This window comes from Falco naumanni, chromosome 1, assembly GCF_017639655.2.
Source record: "Falco naumanni isolate bFalNau1 chromosome 1, bFalNau1.pat, whole genome shotgun sequence".
Taxonomy (NCBI): domain Eukaryota; kingdom Metazoa; phylum Chordata; class Aves; order Falconiformes; family Falconidae; genus Falco; species Falco naumanni.
The window spans coordinates 101,933,384-101,949,102 of record NC_054054.1 but is presented as its reverse complement, the minus strand read 5'-3'; the positions used below and the strand labels follow the sequence as shown (position 1 = coordinate 101,949,102).

The 15,719-nt window shown below is 39.8% G+C and overlaps 1 protein-coding gene across 6 annotated transcripts in view; it reads left to right on the top strand.

Annotated features, from left to right (window-relative positions):
- Positions 1-15,719, top strand: part of AUTS2 (activator of transcription and developmental regulator AUTS2) — a 791,335-nt gene that overhangs the window by 767,724 nt on the left and 7,892 nt on the right. For all 6 annotated transcript variants that reach the window (XM_040613308.1, XM_040613316.1, XM_040613325.1 and 3 more), the window contains 8 exons: positions 3,321-3,416; positions 4,719-4,790; positions 6,522-6,551; positions 8,148-8,219; positions 12,167-12,308; positions 12,811-12,888; positions 14,284-14,367; positions 15,295-15,517. In XM_040613308.1, coding sequence (XP_040469242.1) covers positions 3,321-3,416; positions 4,719-4,790; positions 6,522-6,551; positions 8,148-8,219; positions 12,167-12,308; positions 12,811-12,888; positions 14,284-14,367; positions 15,295-15,517 — 797 coding nt within the window. The remainder of the gene's footprint in view (positions 1-3,320; positions 3,417-4,718; positions 4,791-6,521; positions 6,552-8,147; positions 8,220-12,166; positions 12,309-12,810; positions 12,889-14,283; positions 14,368-15,294; positions 15,518-15,719) is intronic.

Genomic DNA, 15,719 nt, shown 5'->3' with positions numbered 1-15,719 from the left:
ATACTGGCAGAGGCAGATATCTGGTTGAATATGACATGAATTTTTAAATCCAATAGTGATATTTTGATGAGAGAAGGAGTACTGCATCAGCACTCAGAAATTTGCAAAGCACTTGGCTTTATGTGTTGGTTTTGCTTAGAAGTGGAACTGGGCAAAAAAAACTGGTTAAGATGATAGTGTGATTAAACACAGTCCCTGCTAACAACTCGCGCCTGTAGTACATGTGAATAGTCCTGTTAATTTCTGGCACCTCATTTGAGTAACTTTAACTGTATGAGAGCGTTTGCAGGATCAGAGCTCTAGGAGTATTAGGCAAACATTTAAGCCTGTGATAATCACTTTTACTGAAAAGGGTAATGCTGCTCATTTGCATCGCTTGCAAAATTGCACTCTTATTTGCTGAGCTTTACATGGATTCAAAAGATACATCATCATCAATGGCATGTTGATTCAAGCAGGAACACGGAACTGGGAAATAGGTAAATGAATTTTAAACAAATAAAGCACAGAAGTTGACACGCAATATAGGAAATACTGCAAAAGTCTCCAACTGTGTCTGCTTTTCAAATTCAGTGACATGATCTCTTCTAAATCTGGCAGTTACCTGATTTATATGTTAAGTTACCCCCTTTAAATTAAGTAAAGGCTCTGCCTTGTTCCCTGTTAGCCAGCGAGCTGTGCCATTGCACTTGGCAGAGCTCTGGCCCATTGTGCCTCCCCTGCCTTTCCTTCAGGAAAGGTTTGTCCTTGTGAAGGGATTGCAAAATAATCACTGTTGCGTCTGTTGGGTATTTAGCAAGCTAATACCAGAAGATCAGTGTGATGGCTACGAGTTACACTGGATAAACAGTCCTTCTTAAACTACAGCAAGGCTGTACTAGCCAGGGTATTGCAATAATCTCTTTTAGTGTGACTATAGGTGATATAGGTAACAGAGGGACTGCTTGCATCAGTTTCCTGAGCAGCTGCGGTAGCAAACAGCATACTGCTACTGGCGTAAGCACATGCTCAGCAGGGCTTTTCCTGTTGTAGAAATGCAGTGAAACTGTGGCACTTCCATCGACCTTTTCCTAGTGACAAGTTTCCACTGTAGATCCACACCAGGAACTGGGATACCTTTAAAAAAGCTGGCAGTGTTTTTAAAGCTTCTAAGTGAGTTTTGCAGGAAAGCAAGGTCTGTCTGAGGGTTAAAATCAGTCTGCTGCAGAATAGGGAACGCAGCTCACACAGAAGCTGATGTAGAGTTTTAAAACAGTTCTCTTTCTTGGCATCTTTGATTTTACAATCTTTTCTCTATTTTTTTTTTTCTTTTTGGGGGGGAGGGGGGGAGGGGCGCTCACTGTAGCACAGTGAAGCATTACTTTTACCTACAGTTGATGCCAGGGCTAGTTTAGCATTACATTACACCTGGCCACAGGAAAGCTGTTAACTATGTTGTGCCCTGAAGAAAGCCAGAAGGGGAAAAAACGCTGCTCAAAAGAGAACAATACTGGGGAAGAAGGAACCACTGTCTATGAAAGGCGTATTTTGAACACTGGAGGAATTTATCCAATACAAAGAGATCCTGGAGATAAAATATTTGTATTTTATTAATAATTCTGACCTTGAGGAAAGGTCACATTTAATTCACTTACCAGATATTATAAAACTCTAAGGAAAGTGTTCCTTATTATTAGTCATAGCCAATAGAATATTAAGTATTGCGTCTCTTTCCATCATTTGGAATTAGTCCATTAGACGCAGAATTAAATGCAGAAGACACTGGAGGATTTAAAGCATATTTTACTCATTAAAAGTTATTGTAAATGAGGACATGAGTCTCTTAATGATTTCTCCAATGCCTACAGTTCAGTATCAACCAATCTCAAAGTGTTTTCTGCATCATTGAATGGAGCAGGTCCAAATTAAATAGAATTAAAAGCAACAATAGAAAAATGTTATGAAAGGAGACTTGACACGATGCTTTTAAACAAAAATATACCTTTTATACCTCAAATATTTTTTCAGCTTTCAGTAAATATAATATGAATGAATAACCTTGCAAAATAAGCTAGTGGAAGGAAAAACGATTAGGAAAACCACATACATATATCTGGCATAAACAAATTCAGCAAAACTCTGAGATACTGATTTACTCTGGAATGTGATTTTCTGAGTGTTTGCCCACTCCACATGTCCAGTCTTTTACTTTGCCCAGTCCTGCTTCTGTTCAATTGGCCATTAACTCATTTATTTTGATCTTAAAAGTAGCATACAGTAGATAGCTCTTTGATCAGCTATGTTCAGAGATGAATTCTTATCAGGCAGATAATCCCTGTAGGGGTTTGGGTGGCAATACCAGCGAAGTTAGCAGCCATCCCCTGTTAGATCCTGAGGTTTCACAGTGAGAACATATTTGGAGTGTGATGCTTTGAACCCCCGACTCCTACCAGAAAGCAACTTGGTGTGTAATCTCAGCATTTTCCATGGAATTGGGCAAGTTAACTGTGTTACAGCATAAGTAAAAGATTCACAGCCAGACCACAGAGGCAAGATAAGATTTGGATGTTATGGTTTACTTGCTTGTTTACCTCCTGTTTGTGTTTGTTTAGTACAAAACAGCTTTTTAAAAAAAAAAAAATGTCTTGGAACAGATACATTGGGTTCAGTGAAGTCAGTGGTGATGTGCACTTTGTTATGCTTAGTCTGTCTTAGTAGTTTGGGAGGTTTCTGCCTTAACATTTTGTCTAAATAATAATTTTTAACAAATCAGATTGTCTCTCTGCTAGTATTAGATGTGGCAGGATATCCTCTCAGACAGGCTAATGAAGTAAGAATTGTGCATATTTTCTTCATTTCCTACAGATACTATTAAAATCTTAATGTACTAATGGAGTTTTAATTATCCAACATGCTAGAACTCATAAGGGGTTTTTCCCACTGAAATGGTGGATTTCTGAGTCTTACTTGGCTCAGTGTTCTGCCTTTTCTCTTGAAATGGCTTGCAAACTGAAACCATTTAAAACCTCTGTCCAATTTAAAAATGAATAATTGAACAAAAAAGTCTCTCATACACTATGATGGCCTAATCCAGGAGACAGGTTGCTGGCTTTATGATTTTGGAACTGCTTTTAAGCTCTAAACGTCATGACATTTGTGAACATTTCATTGACTGCTTTAACTAACATTGTTGCAACAAGATCACTTCTTCAGTGCTTCTCAGTTTTGTCCATGTACCATTTCCCTAATGCTATGCAGGAATGCTTTCTCTGTCTTGTTCAGCTTCCTGTCTTCGTTTTGATGTGCGCTTGTATTTATGTCCTTCTGTCTTTCTGTTACAGCTGTTTCACTCCTATCCTCCAGCTGTATCAGGTATCCCTCCCATGATCCCTCCAACTGGCCCCTTTGGCTCGCTACAAGGAGCGTTTCAACCCAAGGTAAGAAAGGAATTATATATCTGTTAGTGCTCAGATACAGTGGTGGTGTGAGCCAGGAGCAGCTGAGATCTGAGTTACAGCTTAATCCACTGAAGACAATCGGCTTTTTCCAAATTTACTACAGAGAGGTTATTTCTCATTATTTTCAGATATGGCTACATACATTTTAAAAAAAATCACGTGTCATGGCATAGTTAACTTTAGAAGCAATATAATTAATTCTCAGATAGTACGCATTAACGTAGGGTCATGTAATAATCAAGATTTTAAGAAATCATGATCATTACTGTTTACTCATTTCCATAATTATCTCAGCTCCACCACAGTGCAATACACTGATTTAGTTCTCCTCTCATTTATGATAGCTGGGATAGATAAATGTGATGAGCCTGGGTTGGTTTTTTTCTTTTGTTTTCATGAAGTCACTCTTGATTTATAAGTGGGAGGAAATCATATTCTGTAGTCTGTAGTCTTTGCAACTAAAGACTGAAATCAGGACTGAAATTTCTGCAGAGAAGACACCTTCTTTCTTAAATTGCCCCATCCACTGTAATGACTGAATATGTAAATTGCAGTTCATTAGTGGAATTCTTCGTATGTATGGTAATCAGACTGTTAACAACTCTGTTACTTAATTGTTAGTTATACTGTAGCTGATTTCTTTTTTTCTTTATTTTAATGTAGGAAGAAGCTCTGTCTCAATGCAGGGTTTTTTCTCCTCCCCTCACCCCGCCCCAAGCTGCATGTTGTTGTATTAGCTGAATAATTACGTTGAAATCATGGGGAAAGCTTTAATTTTTTTCAACTGCATGTTGCTTTTTCCTGATATCTGTATGATAACAGTTCATTGTGGATGGACTTCAGATCCTTGTACAGTGACTAAAGAGATTACTGATGCTCTGTGTGCTGACAGCGAGGGTAGCAGGTGTAGCCAGGTCCAGGGTGTTATTGATGGGCAGCAGAGCACACGCTCGGTCCTCCGAGCCCTGTCAAAAGTGTGTTGCTAATCGGGATTTTGACAGTGGAAAGAATTTCCAGTGTAAACGCAGTCGCTTCCTTCACGTGTTTTGGATTGAAGTAACGGGAATTTGGTGGACAATGAAAGTTTGAAAACTGAGATGATAAAGAATATATTATTAAGTGGATTGTAATGTTTGTCCTTCCTTCTTTAAAAAGTCTAACTTCATTCCTTGTTAATGCAATGTTGCAATGTTAATGATGAAGAAATTCTATTTTTCACTTTCTGTTGCTTTTATGCATTGTGATGCTCATTAATGCTGTCTTTCCTTGTGGTATTTCTAGACTTCCAATCCTATTGATGTTGCAGCCAGACCTGGAACTGTCCCACATACCCTTCTACAGAAAGATCCACGGGTCTGTAGAAAATGTTGTATTTTTCTCAAGTAAAGCTATTCCTCCTGAAAACCTCGAATGCTAACACCATCTTCAGTATGTCCACATTAATACCCTAAAACTAAAGTTTAGTCTGTTTACCTCAATGAGAAACAGAGAAGTTGTATGAGAACAATTTAAATCCTGATCCTTGCTTCTGTTCATCACTAGCAAAAGTAAACAGGTGCTGTTTAGTGGAAGAGCTCTTCCCTTGCTGTCACCCCCACAAGCTCAGGGGTAAAGGCATAAAAGTCCAATTCAACTTAGAAATGCACAAACCTCTTCAAGATTGATGTTTAAACTCTGTAATTGTTTTTAATGTGGGTAATGACAGTTATTCCCTTGGTTACTGTATCGATTGCACCAGCGAAATGCGGATGCCTTTTATTGATCACTTGGCACCTCTGGATTTTTGAGTTCCAGTGTATGTGAACAGCATATATTGTCTCAGCACTTTGTCCCTTAGCCTTTTTCTGTTCTTTGCAAATGCCCATGGGTTGTTTGCATGTTTGAATTAATATACATTGTTTGCCATGAGGAACATCATGCAGTCATAGTTTTAACAGAAAACTGACAAAAGCAGTGGGCACCCCTCCTTAAAAATCCATGTTGTGGTATGGCTAAACTATTAAGTACAGCAGGCCTGTTTTCTGTGGGTTATGCCAAGTTCCAGTACTTTGGTTCGCTCTGAATTGGTGCTGTAGTTGAGCTTTATACCAATCAGAACCACATTTAATCGTTTTTGTTTCTTCTATTTAATTGAAAAGATAACGAGAGCCTCACATCATTAAGTCACTTAGCTTTATGCTCCCTTTCAACTTGTAGTGTAGTTTTGATTATTTCAAGATGATGTATTGTGCCATCATTGCATCTGCAGAGTACCTCTTACACCTGTAGATCTCCTTTAGTATTGCATTTCAAAAAAGAAAAGCAAAAGCAAATGAGAAATACCCAATAAATTGAATTTATTTTCCAACATTAATTGATAAAATGTGAGCAAAAAAGGAGAATAAGAAAATAATCTGCCCCTAAGAAACAGGCTACGCAAAAAAAAAATGAGAAAATTGGGGGGAGGATGGTTATACAGCCCCTGTTTACCAGCATTTTTTGCAGTGTGAAAAACATGAATTGCAAAGCCCACTTGTGACAGAGAACAGCCAGGCAAGCAGGCAGTCAGTAATGGCTATTCGAATGCGCAGGTCAAGGACCTGATGCCAACCTGATGTTGGGTGACAGTCACTGCTTTGCAGGGGCACATCTGAAACACCATTCCAGCCTGGCCCAACCCAGTTCATGGCATCAAGCCTGTGAAAAAGGGACCCTGTCTACTATCCTGTCATCTCGCGAGCTGAGCAGCTTTGAAAGATAAGAACAGAAGTTTGCCCAAAGGACAGATCTGTGGTTTTCTTCAGAGTAGTTAACCAGCCATTTTTGTAGCATTAAATCAACAAATTAATGGTGATGCCAGAGGACAGAGCGTTCTGTGTGAGGCTTGTTTAGTTGCTTGTCAACACTTAGGTACAACAGCCATGGGGGGAGGGAGACCAGCTCGAATATGGAGGCTAAGGACTAATTATTATCCGAAAAGGCTTCATTTGAAAGTAAAATTAGAACATTTTAATTTCATCTCTTAATGAAGCAATACAAATTTGTTAATTAGAGCAATTGTTTGAGTGACAGGCATGTAACCAAGCTGTCATTTCTTCTTCACAGTTGACAGATCCGTTCAGGCCCATGTTGAGGGTAAGAAATCTTCTTGTGATACAGTTTGTCAAGCTCGTCTCAGTCCCCACCGGGTTAAAGCAGCAGACTAATTACAAAGCAATGCCATGTTTCATCTTGGGTATTTTACACCATGTTTGCCGAGCAGCTTGGTCAGTCCTTTTTTGCATGTGTCTTGTGGTCACTCGAGGAAAACACACAGTTTCAAAGTTGGAAGTTTTCTGTTGCTGTCATGCAACCCCCTAGCATGAATACTAGAGGTTAGATGTTGGTAATCCTTCTAACACACTGGCTTACAAGGTTTCCTGAGCCAAATCCTAGAGAACTACCCTGACAGTGATCCCCTGTCATTTCACTGCAGACCGAAGGATTTTGTTTTTTATTATTTACTGTGTGTTTCCAGTGTCATTCAGTATAGTACTTCCTACCCAAGTACCTTACTGTCAAGTACAGACAGGCAATCCACATCAAACACAAAAGATTCAGAAATGAGGAACAAACGACCCAGTCTTTCAGTGACCCAAAAGGGTTTTTTTGTTAATTTTTAGACATGTTCAAGAAGGTCTAGATCTTGATCAAACCAACCAAGTGAACTTTTAAAATCACTAGCACGGCCGGTTGCTGTGAATAAGCAAAAGGCTTGAGTTTAGGCAAGTATGTGTGTAAGATGGGTTTTATTTTTTGTGGTTTTACTTGGTAGTTAATATACACTTAGAAGTAGAAGGGGGACCATATGCCATAGTTTATGAAACATTTAAGTTACCAGTAGCTTGAGGAGCTTCTTGAATTTCTGTGATTATTTTTAAATCTGCAGGAATTAGTTGTGTAGTTAACTACAGACCCCTAAATAACAAAACTACAGACCCCTAAATAACAAAACTGGAGAAAGTATATCCTGAATGAATGTTTTTCAGACAAGATTTCCAGATGTCCTGGAAATGGAGTACAAAATCAAGAAAACCCAGATGGCACTCTGGTTCTTTTCTCCTCTCTCTTCCCCATGGCTTAAAAGCATGGTGACAGGAAGGATGTGAAAAGTCTTCCCAAACAGGGTGAAATCACTGACCTCCAGTTTGGGGGTACAGACCAGCAATCATGTGAGGCAGTCAGATTAATTTTGAAAAACAGAGTGATCTTTTAAAGTGTGTACATTTTTCTCTTTTGGTGGAAAGGCTTAGAATAGCTGTATTTTCTGAAATGAACTCACAGTACAGTTGTGAATCAATCCAGGTGTGCAGGGCAGCTGCTGACTCAGAGACTGTTTCATTGATTTCAGCAACACAAGCTGTGTTCTTAGCCAGTGGCATCAAAAGATTACAAGAGTGCATAAAACCTGAGTATGAGTTTATTTGGAGAGGAGAGTGACCAGGAGCCTGGATATCCAGGTAAACTTCATAGCAAGGGACAAATTCTTTGCATTTCTGATTTCCCAGGAGGACAGAGAGGGAAGACATTGAAGGGAGGAGACCTTTTGCTTTCAATTTTCTTGACGTGGGGGATCCCCCAGACCAAAGCAGACTGAGCTAGGAGTTGGCAAAAGTTGCTATAACTAGAACAAAGCGTCACAGGTTTTTGAAAGTTACTGATTCATGTTGTATCCCTTTGGTTTTTTTCCAGAAACCTGGAAAGTGGTGCGCTATGCATGTTCATATCGCCTGGCAGATATACCATCACCAACAGAAAGTCAAGGTCAGTCTTCTGGGCACACCTAAATTTCAGATGAATTGCACAGTGCGAACTTGGGAGAGGAAGAGTTTGCCTCTCCGTTAGCAGTTCGGTGCCATGGCTACTGGGTTGTTAAAGTAACCATACGTAGCAGTATAGCATAACCTTCCATTTCATAGTTTCATAGCCTGTTGGAATTAACCTAAAGGTAGAGTCTCAAAGCAATGCCTGTGCTGCCTTGGAGCAAGGACACAAGATCTTCTGCAGCAACAACTACTTTGTAGCTAGGAAGACCTAAATGGGCGTGCCTGTGAGCTACAACATTGCACTTTTTTATGGAAGAGGTAACAAACATATCAAGATTAATTTTTTTTAAGTCTGGAGAAGCTAGGCACATGTATCCCATTCCTCTTATCAATATTCACGGACAGAAGAGAGCACAGGAAGATTTCCTCTGTCTAAGATGCTTTATCCCATATGGCTGTCCAGGCTCCCATCATTCTTTTTTCACAACCCATCTCATAGCTGGAGGTTGGCACCTGTACGTGTCTGGGTTGGTAAGGCAGACACAGCCTCCCAGACAAAGTAATGTTATCCAGACCCTGTCTCATTGCACCAAAGGTAGAGGGGTGGAAATCTTTTCTTTTTGTATATGCTTTGAGACTTCAGGGGTAGGGCCATGGCCAGTTTAGGCTCTCCTGAAACAGATGTCAAAGAAAAAGCAATAATTATTCATTTAATAGTGTATTTCCAGTCTCACTTTTTGCATGTATTTTGATTGTGCTTGGACTCTGTGAAGATGGTTTCTTTCCCTTTATAAGATTTTCACTGTACTAGTCACTGAAAAATTCTGTGTTGCTCCTGAAGTTTTTCAGTAAGTCAGGAAAGGTTGGTGTTCTTTACTGTTCATAGTTGTACTTCAGGAGCCAATAGATCGTGTTAGAAAGTAAAATTAACAGAAGTCCATAGCACTTTGCAGTGTATGTATGCAATTGAATTGTATCAGGCAGTGCTATAAGAATATGAAGATGTTGAACAGCTACTAAAACCTGCAGCTAATAGAGTTTAAAAATAACCCTTTTAAACAAGGTTGACAGGTTAATTTGCTGCAGTAGACATATCTCTCTTCTCTGCTTCCTTATGTTTCCCCTGCTAGTGATCTTCATTCATCTTCCCATTATCAAAAAAGACAAGATTATAGACCTAGAGAGTTATATCTCCTTTTTTTTATTTTATTGAAAAGGTATTTTCTTGAAGTGAAATTATTATTCCCATGCTATTTATGTCCTTTGAATCTTCCTTGATTTGATATTCAGAGAGAGGTCATACTGGTGTATTTATAACTCAGAGTAAATGCCATTTTCATGCAGCCATTTCTTTTACCTAACACTTTTCTATCTTGCATGTTAAAAAACAGGAATAAAGCCCAGGAGTACAGGAAAGGATGTTACTTGACTTTTTGAGGTTGTGCATGATGATAATTTCAAGGATAATTCAGAAATGTATTTCACTGTCTCACTTCAGTCAAAAAATTAGGTGTAGTCCACAGTCAGTAAAGCAAAGTGGTTCATGTCCCCATGGGCTGTCAGACCCCCACCTGGGAATGAAGTCCTCCTGGCTGCATGTGACCACAAAGTGTGAAATCTCTGGCTGAAGGCTCATACAGAATGATTTCTCCTTCTAGCCCAAGGCTGTGAAAGGTGCCTTTTCTTCTGCACAAGCTGAAGACACTGCCTCACTGTAGAGGAGGGACTAAAATACATTTGCTCAGAGATTTCAAGTTTGCATGTAGTGCTACTAGACTGCTTGCAAAGTATGGAAGAATTGCTAACTATCTGGCCCACTAGTAATTGCTTGCAGAGGGCAACAGCAGACACTGAAGAAGCAGGCAAGATGGGAAACTTTAAAACACAACCTTCCTGACCCCAGGAAAAATTGCATGCAGCTGTGGCTGCTGTTTGCCTGCCTATACCTCTGCACCAAGACGCAGTTCATATCTGTGTAAGCTGTCTGCACACGCAGGGAATTCCTTAGACAAAGCTCGGGTTGTGTCCCAGCTCTGGGCACAAAGCAATTTTATGTTCACTCCTAGACTGACCAGCGTGTTACCGGCGTGGATTCAAGAGAGAATTTATGCTCTGTAATTGGCCCTCTCTCTTTGAAAAAGGTCCCTATGGCCCAAACTAACATACCATGAAATTAGTGCAGACATTTACATTGATTTTAGTGGGTCCTGAGTTAAGGTGTTACAGATCTGCTGGACTTCAAATATATTTGTAAGGATCACCATCATGAGGGGTGCTCTCCTGAACATGAACTGGGGATAAAATAAATCTGATCAATTTTCTTTGGTACTATTTTAAGGTAAACCAACACATTCAAAAATCTTTTAACACATCTCTGATACTCCTGTTCCTCTTCAGACAGAGGATTTTTTCATTATTTAGAACAGCGCAGTTCATATGGCTGCAGTTAAAGTTTCAGCCAGCTTTTGCTATTCTGAGTAATGCCTGTCAGAGGTTTATAACTTGGTTGTTTAAAAGAAAAATAAAAAAGAGTTCACAGCATAAAAATCTGGTACACAGGCTTCGGCTGAGGCATTTCTATTTTCTGAACTTTTTTTAACCATTAAAGCACTACAGTATTACTTCCTTAAAAGACATGACCTTAACTTTACCATCTTTTCCATTTCAAGATTCTTGCAGCCCACTGTCACAAAACATTGATAAAGCCTTTTTTTTGGCCTTTTTTGTAGTGGGGTTGGGTGGGGTTTTTTTGTTATTCTCATAGCTATGTAGATATGTTACTAGCACTTGAAAAACAGCTACTAGGCATGCACAGTAACTTGCTCATAACTTTTTAATATGCATATTTATATCACTGTAATAGCCTGTACTCTGAGCTGGCACAGCATTAAATACTGATTTATAAAGTGTGACATGCTCCAGAATTACTGTCAAGATCTACTGGTTCAGTGTTATACATTTGTAAATCCTTTCAGCTGACCTGTACAATTAATCAGCAATCTGTGTTTAGGGAGTTCTGGCAGCACAGGTAATTGGGAATTTGGTTTTCCTCTCATTCAATAAAACTATTGAAATAGGGACCACTAAAATGGGTACATGGCACAAAGAAGAGTCCATCCTTCATCCACTTACCATTTACAGTACAGCAACCCCAGCAAATTCACCTTAAAAAAGAAAGCCTGCTGATTCTAATACCATCTATATAAACCCAGCAACATACTGTGCTTTGAATTTGGAGTGCAAGCAGTCAAAATGAGACTTCAGATCTTTAGACTCAAATACACTTCATCTGTAATTTGATTCATTTTAGCCCCTAGCTTGCTCAGTTGCAGTCTGAGAGAGACTGAAAGATATACTGCATCAAGTGTTTCTTGACTGGAGCTTCACATTTAAGATTAATGGTTCTGGTGTCCATTGACTTGTCTTTGCTGTAACTTTGGCAAGGGATTCCTGCAACGGGAAGAGGGTCAGCTGGCAGCTGTGCCTGCTACAGTTGATGCTTTCACCCAGCTTTTAACATGCTTGCCCACCTGAGATCAGGTCCAAAGTAAGACTTCTCTTCTGCTCTATTTTTATTATTTTAAGACAGACCTATTCTCACAGCTGAGGAAGGGTCTGAGGCCTCTTCAAAGGTTTTTATGTTTGTTCTTTATGTCAGGTCTGTGCTGAAATGCTTTGCTCCAGAGGGATGGATGTGAGCGTATGTGAACACACTGTTGAAATCTGCAGGAAATGTGCATTGGGAGCCTCAGATTTTCTCTCTCTGCCTCAGATCCTCCTTCCAAGGAAAGCAGCTGTGTACCTACAGTCAGGGTCCCAAAAACGAATATTCTTGCTAAAACGTCAGTTACTATGAATAAATTGCTATACCCCCAGCATTCTGCAAGTGTCTTTTACTGCTATCTTTTAGGACAGTCTCTTCCACATCCTGTTTTTACATTTCAGAAACAGATGCAGTCTGATCCGCACAAGCTGGACTTTGGCCTGAAACCTGAATTTCTGAGCAGGCCACCAGGCCCCAGCCTTTTTGGAGCCATCCACCACCCCCATGACCTGGCCCGGCCCTCGACTCTCTTCTCCACAGCCAGTGAGTACTGAGAAATGAAATCTCCCTATTATGGCACACTCATCAAAATGCTAATTCTTGCCATGTTAAAAGGAAATTTCCCATATGCTTTGGGTTATGAACTCTCTGCAAGATGTGCCAGTTGCTATTAAATATTTTAAAATTATTCCGTATGCTTTTGAAAAAGCCCAACCCGCTGAAATGCCGTACAGGTAGTAAATGGAGGAGCATCTCTTCACACAGCGATGTCTGATGCATCACAGAGATGGCAGGTTGGAAATAGGCTGTATTTCACATGTCCATTTTTTTTCCTTACTGAAACATTCCCCCACTCCCCAGCACTTACACTGTAACTGAGAATTTATGTTTAGAAAAGCACTGCTATTTGCATAGGATCCTGACCTGAGAGCCCCCGCTCACTCATGTGAGCTGCCATTTAAGAGATGATAGTCAAGCCCAGAGCCCAGTGAATCCCTTTCTGAGTTTTTGCTAGGAAATCACCCCTTTTGTTTTGTCTTGGCAGGTGGGGGTCATCCAGCCGGCACGCCTTTCGGCCCACCACCTCACCACAGCAACTTTCTCAACCCAGCTGCTCACTTAGGTACGTTCTCTGTGCAACTAGATGTAAATACAACTCAGAAGAAACTCACATCGACCACTGAGACTATTAAAGGTTTCCCACGTGAAGACTGTTTTAGTATCCTGCCCACTTAAACCTTTACAAATTGCACATTTTAGCCATTACCCAAGTAGCAGTTCTGCATACACTTAATAGTATCATTGACAGCAAGGTTTTAAAATACTTCTGAAAACACTCTGGACATTAGAGGAGTGGAGTGGCAGGGCTGGTTAGGTTTCACTGTACTCTTGTTTATGGCCAGTCAAAAAGAATGCCTTAAGGTTAAGGCTTTGGTTCATCAGAGGTGTTTCTTTTCCTAACAACTATTTAGATGTCTGCTTTTCCATTTAAGTGAGTGGGAAATATGTCTTTAAAATCTTGTGATCTGGGCTCAGGTATGTCTGTTAGTGAAAATCAATGAATACACATTCAAAACCAGAACCACCCAAGTTAATCAGATGTTACTTCGCTTCTGAGTTTACTCATGTTGTAATAAAGTGGTCTGCTTCCTCTACAGGAACATCAGAGATCAAGACTCTAAATTGGCATTTTATTTTGCATAGGGAAGGATTTGGGAGGGTCACCAGATTGATACAGCAGACTCACAGTGTAGATTTTTCATTCTATACTTATCTGCCTATAGAAAGTGCTAGATTTGGTTTTCCTTCTCTCTGTACTGGCATTTATCAGTAGTTTTACCAAAAATTGTTAGACTTCTCCAAAATAAAGTGAGAAGAGAATTTGCTTCGTAGGACTTACCTATACCCTGTATGCATTAGCTACTAAAAAAAAGTAGTCCAATACTTTTAGTCCATTCTGGTTTTTCATATAGAATTGGCAGTAAATATCAAGTGAATTACAAAATGTTCAAGTCAGCATGACATATCAGTGTAATAGGATATTTTATTTATATCCTGGCTATGGTTTAGGAGACATGGCCTGAAGGTGTTTGGAGCACAGTTGCCAAAGTTAATAATAGTCTTGCTAGCCAGGGACATTTTCTGAGAAAGACCATGGAATTGAATTGGAAGGGAATAAAAGAAAATCAAAGTGGAGATGTTTGCAGGTTTTAAATGAAGTAGCTACTTATGCTGAAGTGCAGCCCTCAATACCATGTATATTTTAACATCTTGCTTTTCTCTGAAGAGGAAGTTCTTCTAGTAAGACTATCTCATGCATACTGTGATTGAAATAAAGTTTATTTTTTTATGTTCCACCCCCTCACAATCACTGCTGTGTTCTGGGATGATGATGTTCAACTACTGATGGGCACAGACTGAGCTTTCATGCAGACGGAATGCAGTTGGATAATATGCTAATGCTTTATCGTCATTACCAACATGCCAGTGAGCTTCAGCTGTTTCTGTTGGTTTGCAGAGCCTTTCAATCGACCGGCTTCCTTCAGTGGTCTCACTGCAGTGGGCAGTAATGCCTTCGGGGGACTTGGGAACCCGACAGTTAGTGAGTAACCTCTTTGTTTATGAATTCTTGTTTGCTGTGTAATTCAGGATATTGAGTGATGGTGACTATTTGCTGTCCTTTTTACCAGTTGCTTAGACCACATACTACTAAAAGATGGGAATTTGAAAAGCAACCTTTTTCTTCTAAATAACAGCATTTCTTAATCATCAGTAGATTATTTTCTGTTAGTTACTCAATAGTTTGGGTTCAACACAGTGCTAAATGTCACCATTACATCATTCAGTTAAAAAATATTAAAAAAAAAAAGAATACAGAACCTGTGAGTCTAAGGAGTTTGAGAAATTTCTCATGTTTTTTTGCATGTTCAGAAATAGTTGTGTGCAGCATCCCTAGCTGTGGATAGGAACATTTTTTTTTTATTTTTTTTTTAACCTTTCTCACCGATTATCCAGGACATATGCCTGGAAAAGATCACTAACCTGCATTTATTTGTCCAGGATCATACACATTTCTTTAGATTTGGCCACTCACAAAAGTTCATCCTTTTAATAATCACTCTCTTTCTCCATACTTCCAAATCTGACATGATTTTCGTCACTTTAGTATTTTGTTTTGGTTCAGGATCAAATACAACAAATTCCATTACTTACAGTCTATGTAACAGTCATTTCCTGATGTCTCCAAAATATTTGGAATAAGGATCATTGTCACTTTTATCTTACTACTTCATCCCTAGTCAATTTTATCCACAGCATTTCCCTTTCCAATTAAAGCAGCTGTCAGATGCCTGCCCATTTTTAGGAATGAGACCCTCTAATGAATCTCTGTTAATTTCCTTTCCTTTTCCAGCTCCCAATAATATGTATTCATTTTAACTCTGAGTGCTGTAAAAGTTTTTTTGGTAAGTACCTTCACTAGAGCATACCTTTTTCTTAAACCTTTTTGTTTTCCACTTCACCATTTCAGCACCCAACTCAATGTTCGGCCACAAGGATGGCCCCAGTATGCAGAGCTTTAGCAACCCTCACGAGCCCTGGAACCGACTGCACCGAACTCCTCCTTCGTTCCCGACCCCTCCGCCCTGGCTGAAGCCAGGAGAGCTGGAGCGCAGTTCATCTGCTGCAGCTCATGACAGAGATAGAGATGTAGATAAACGAGACTCATCTGTTAGTAAAGATGACAAAGAAAGGTACGAAAGAACACTTCCAAGAATTGTCTAGTTCAAAGCTTGGGGCTCTGTTCCACTTTTAACCCTTCCCAGCCTGGCACATTGTTAAACCAGAGCTTCAGTAGAGGGACACCTGGAGAGCCGACACCACTGCTGCCTACGGCGTGACGCACTACGGAAGGCGCCGGTTTCTAACTCAGGTGTTCCCTACCGCATCTGTTTC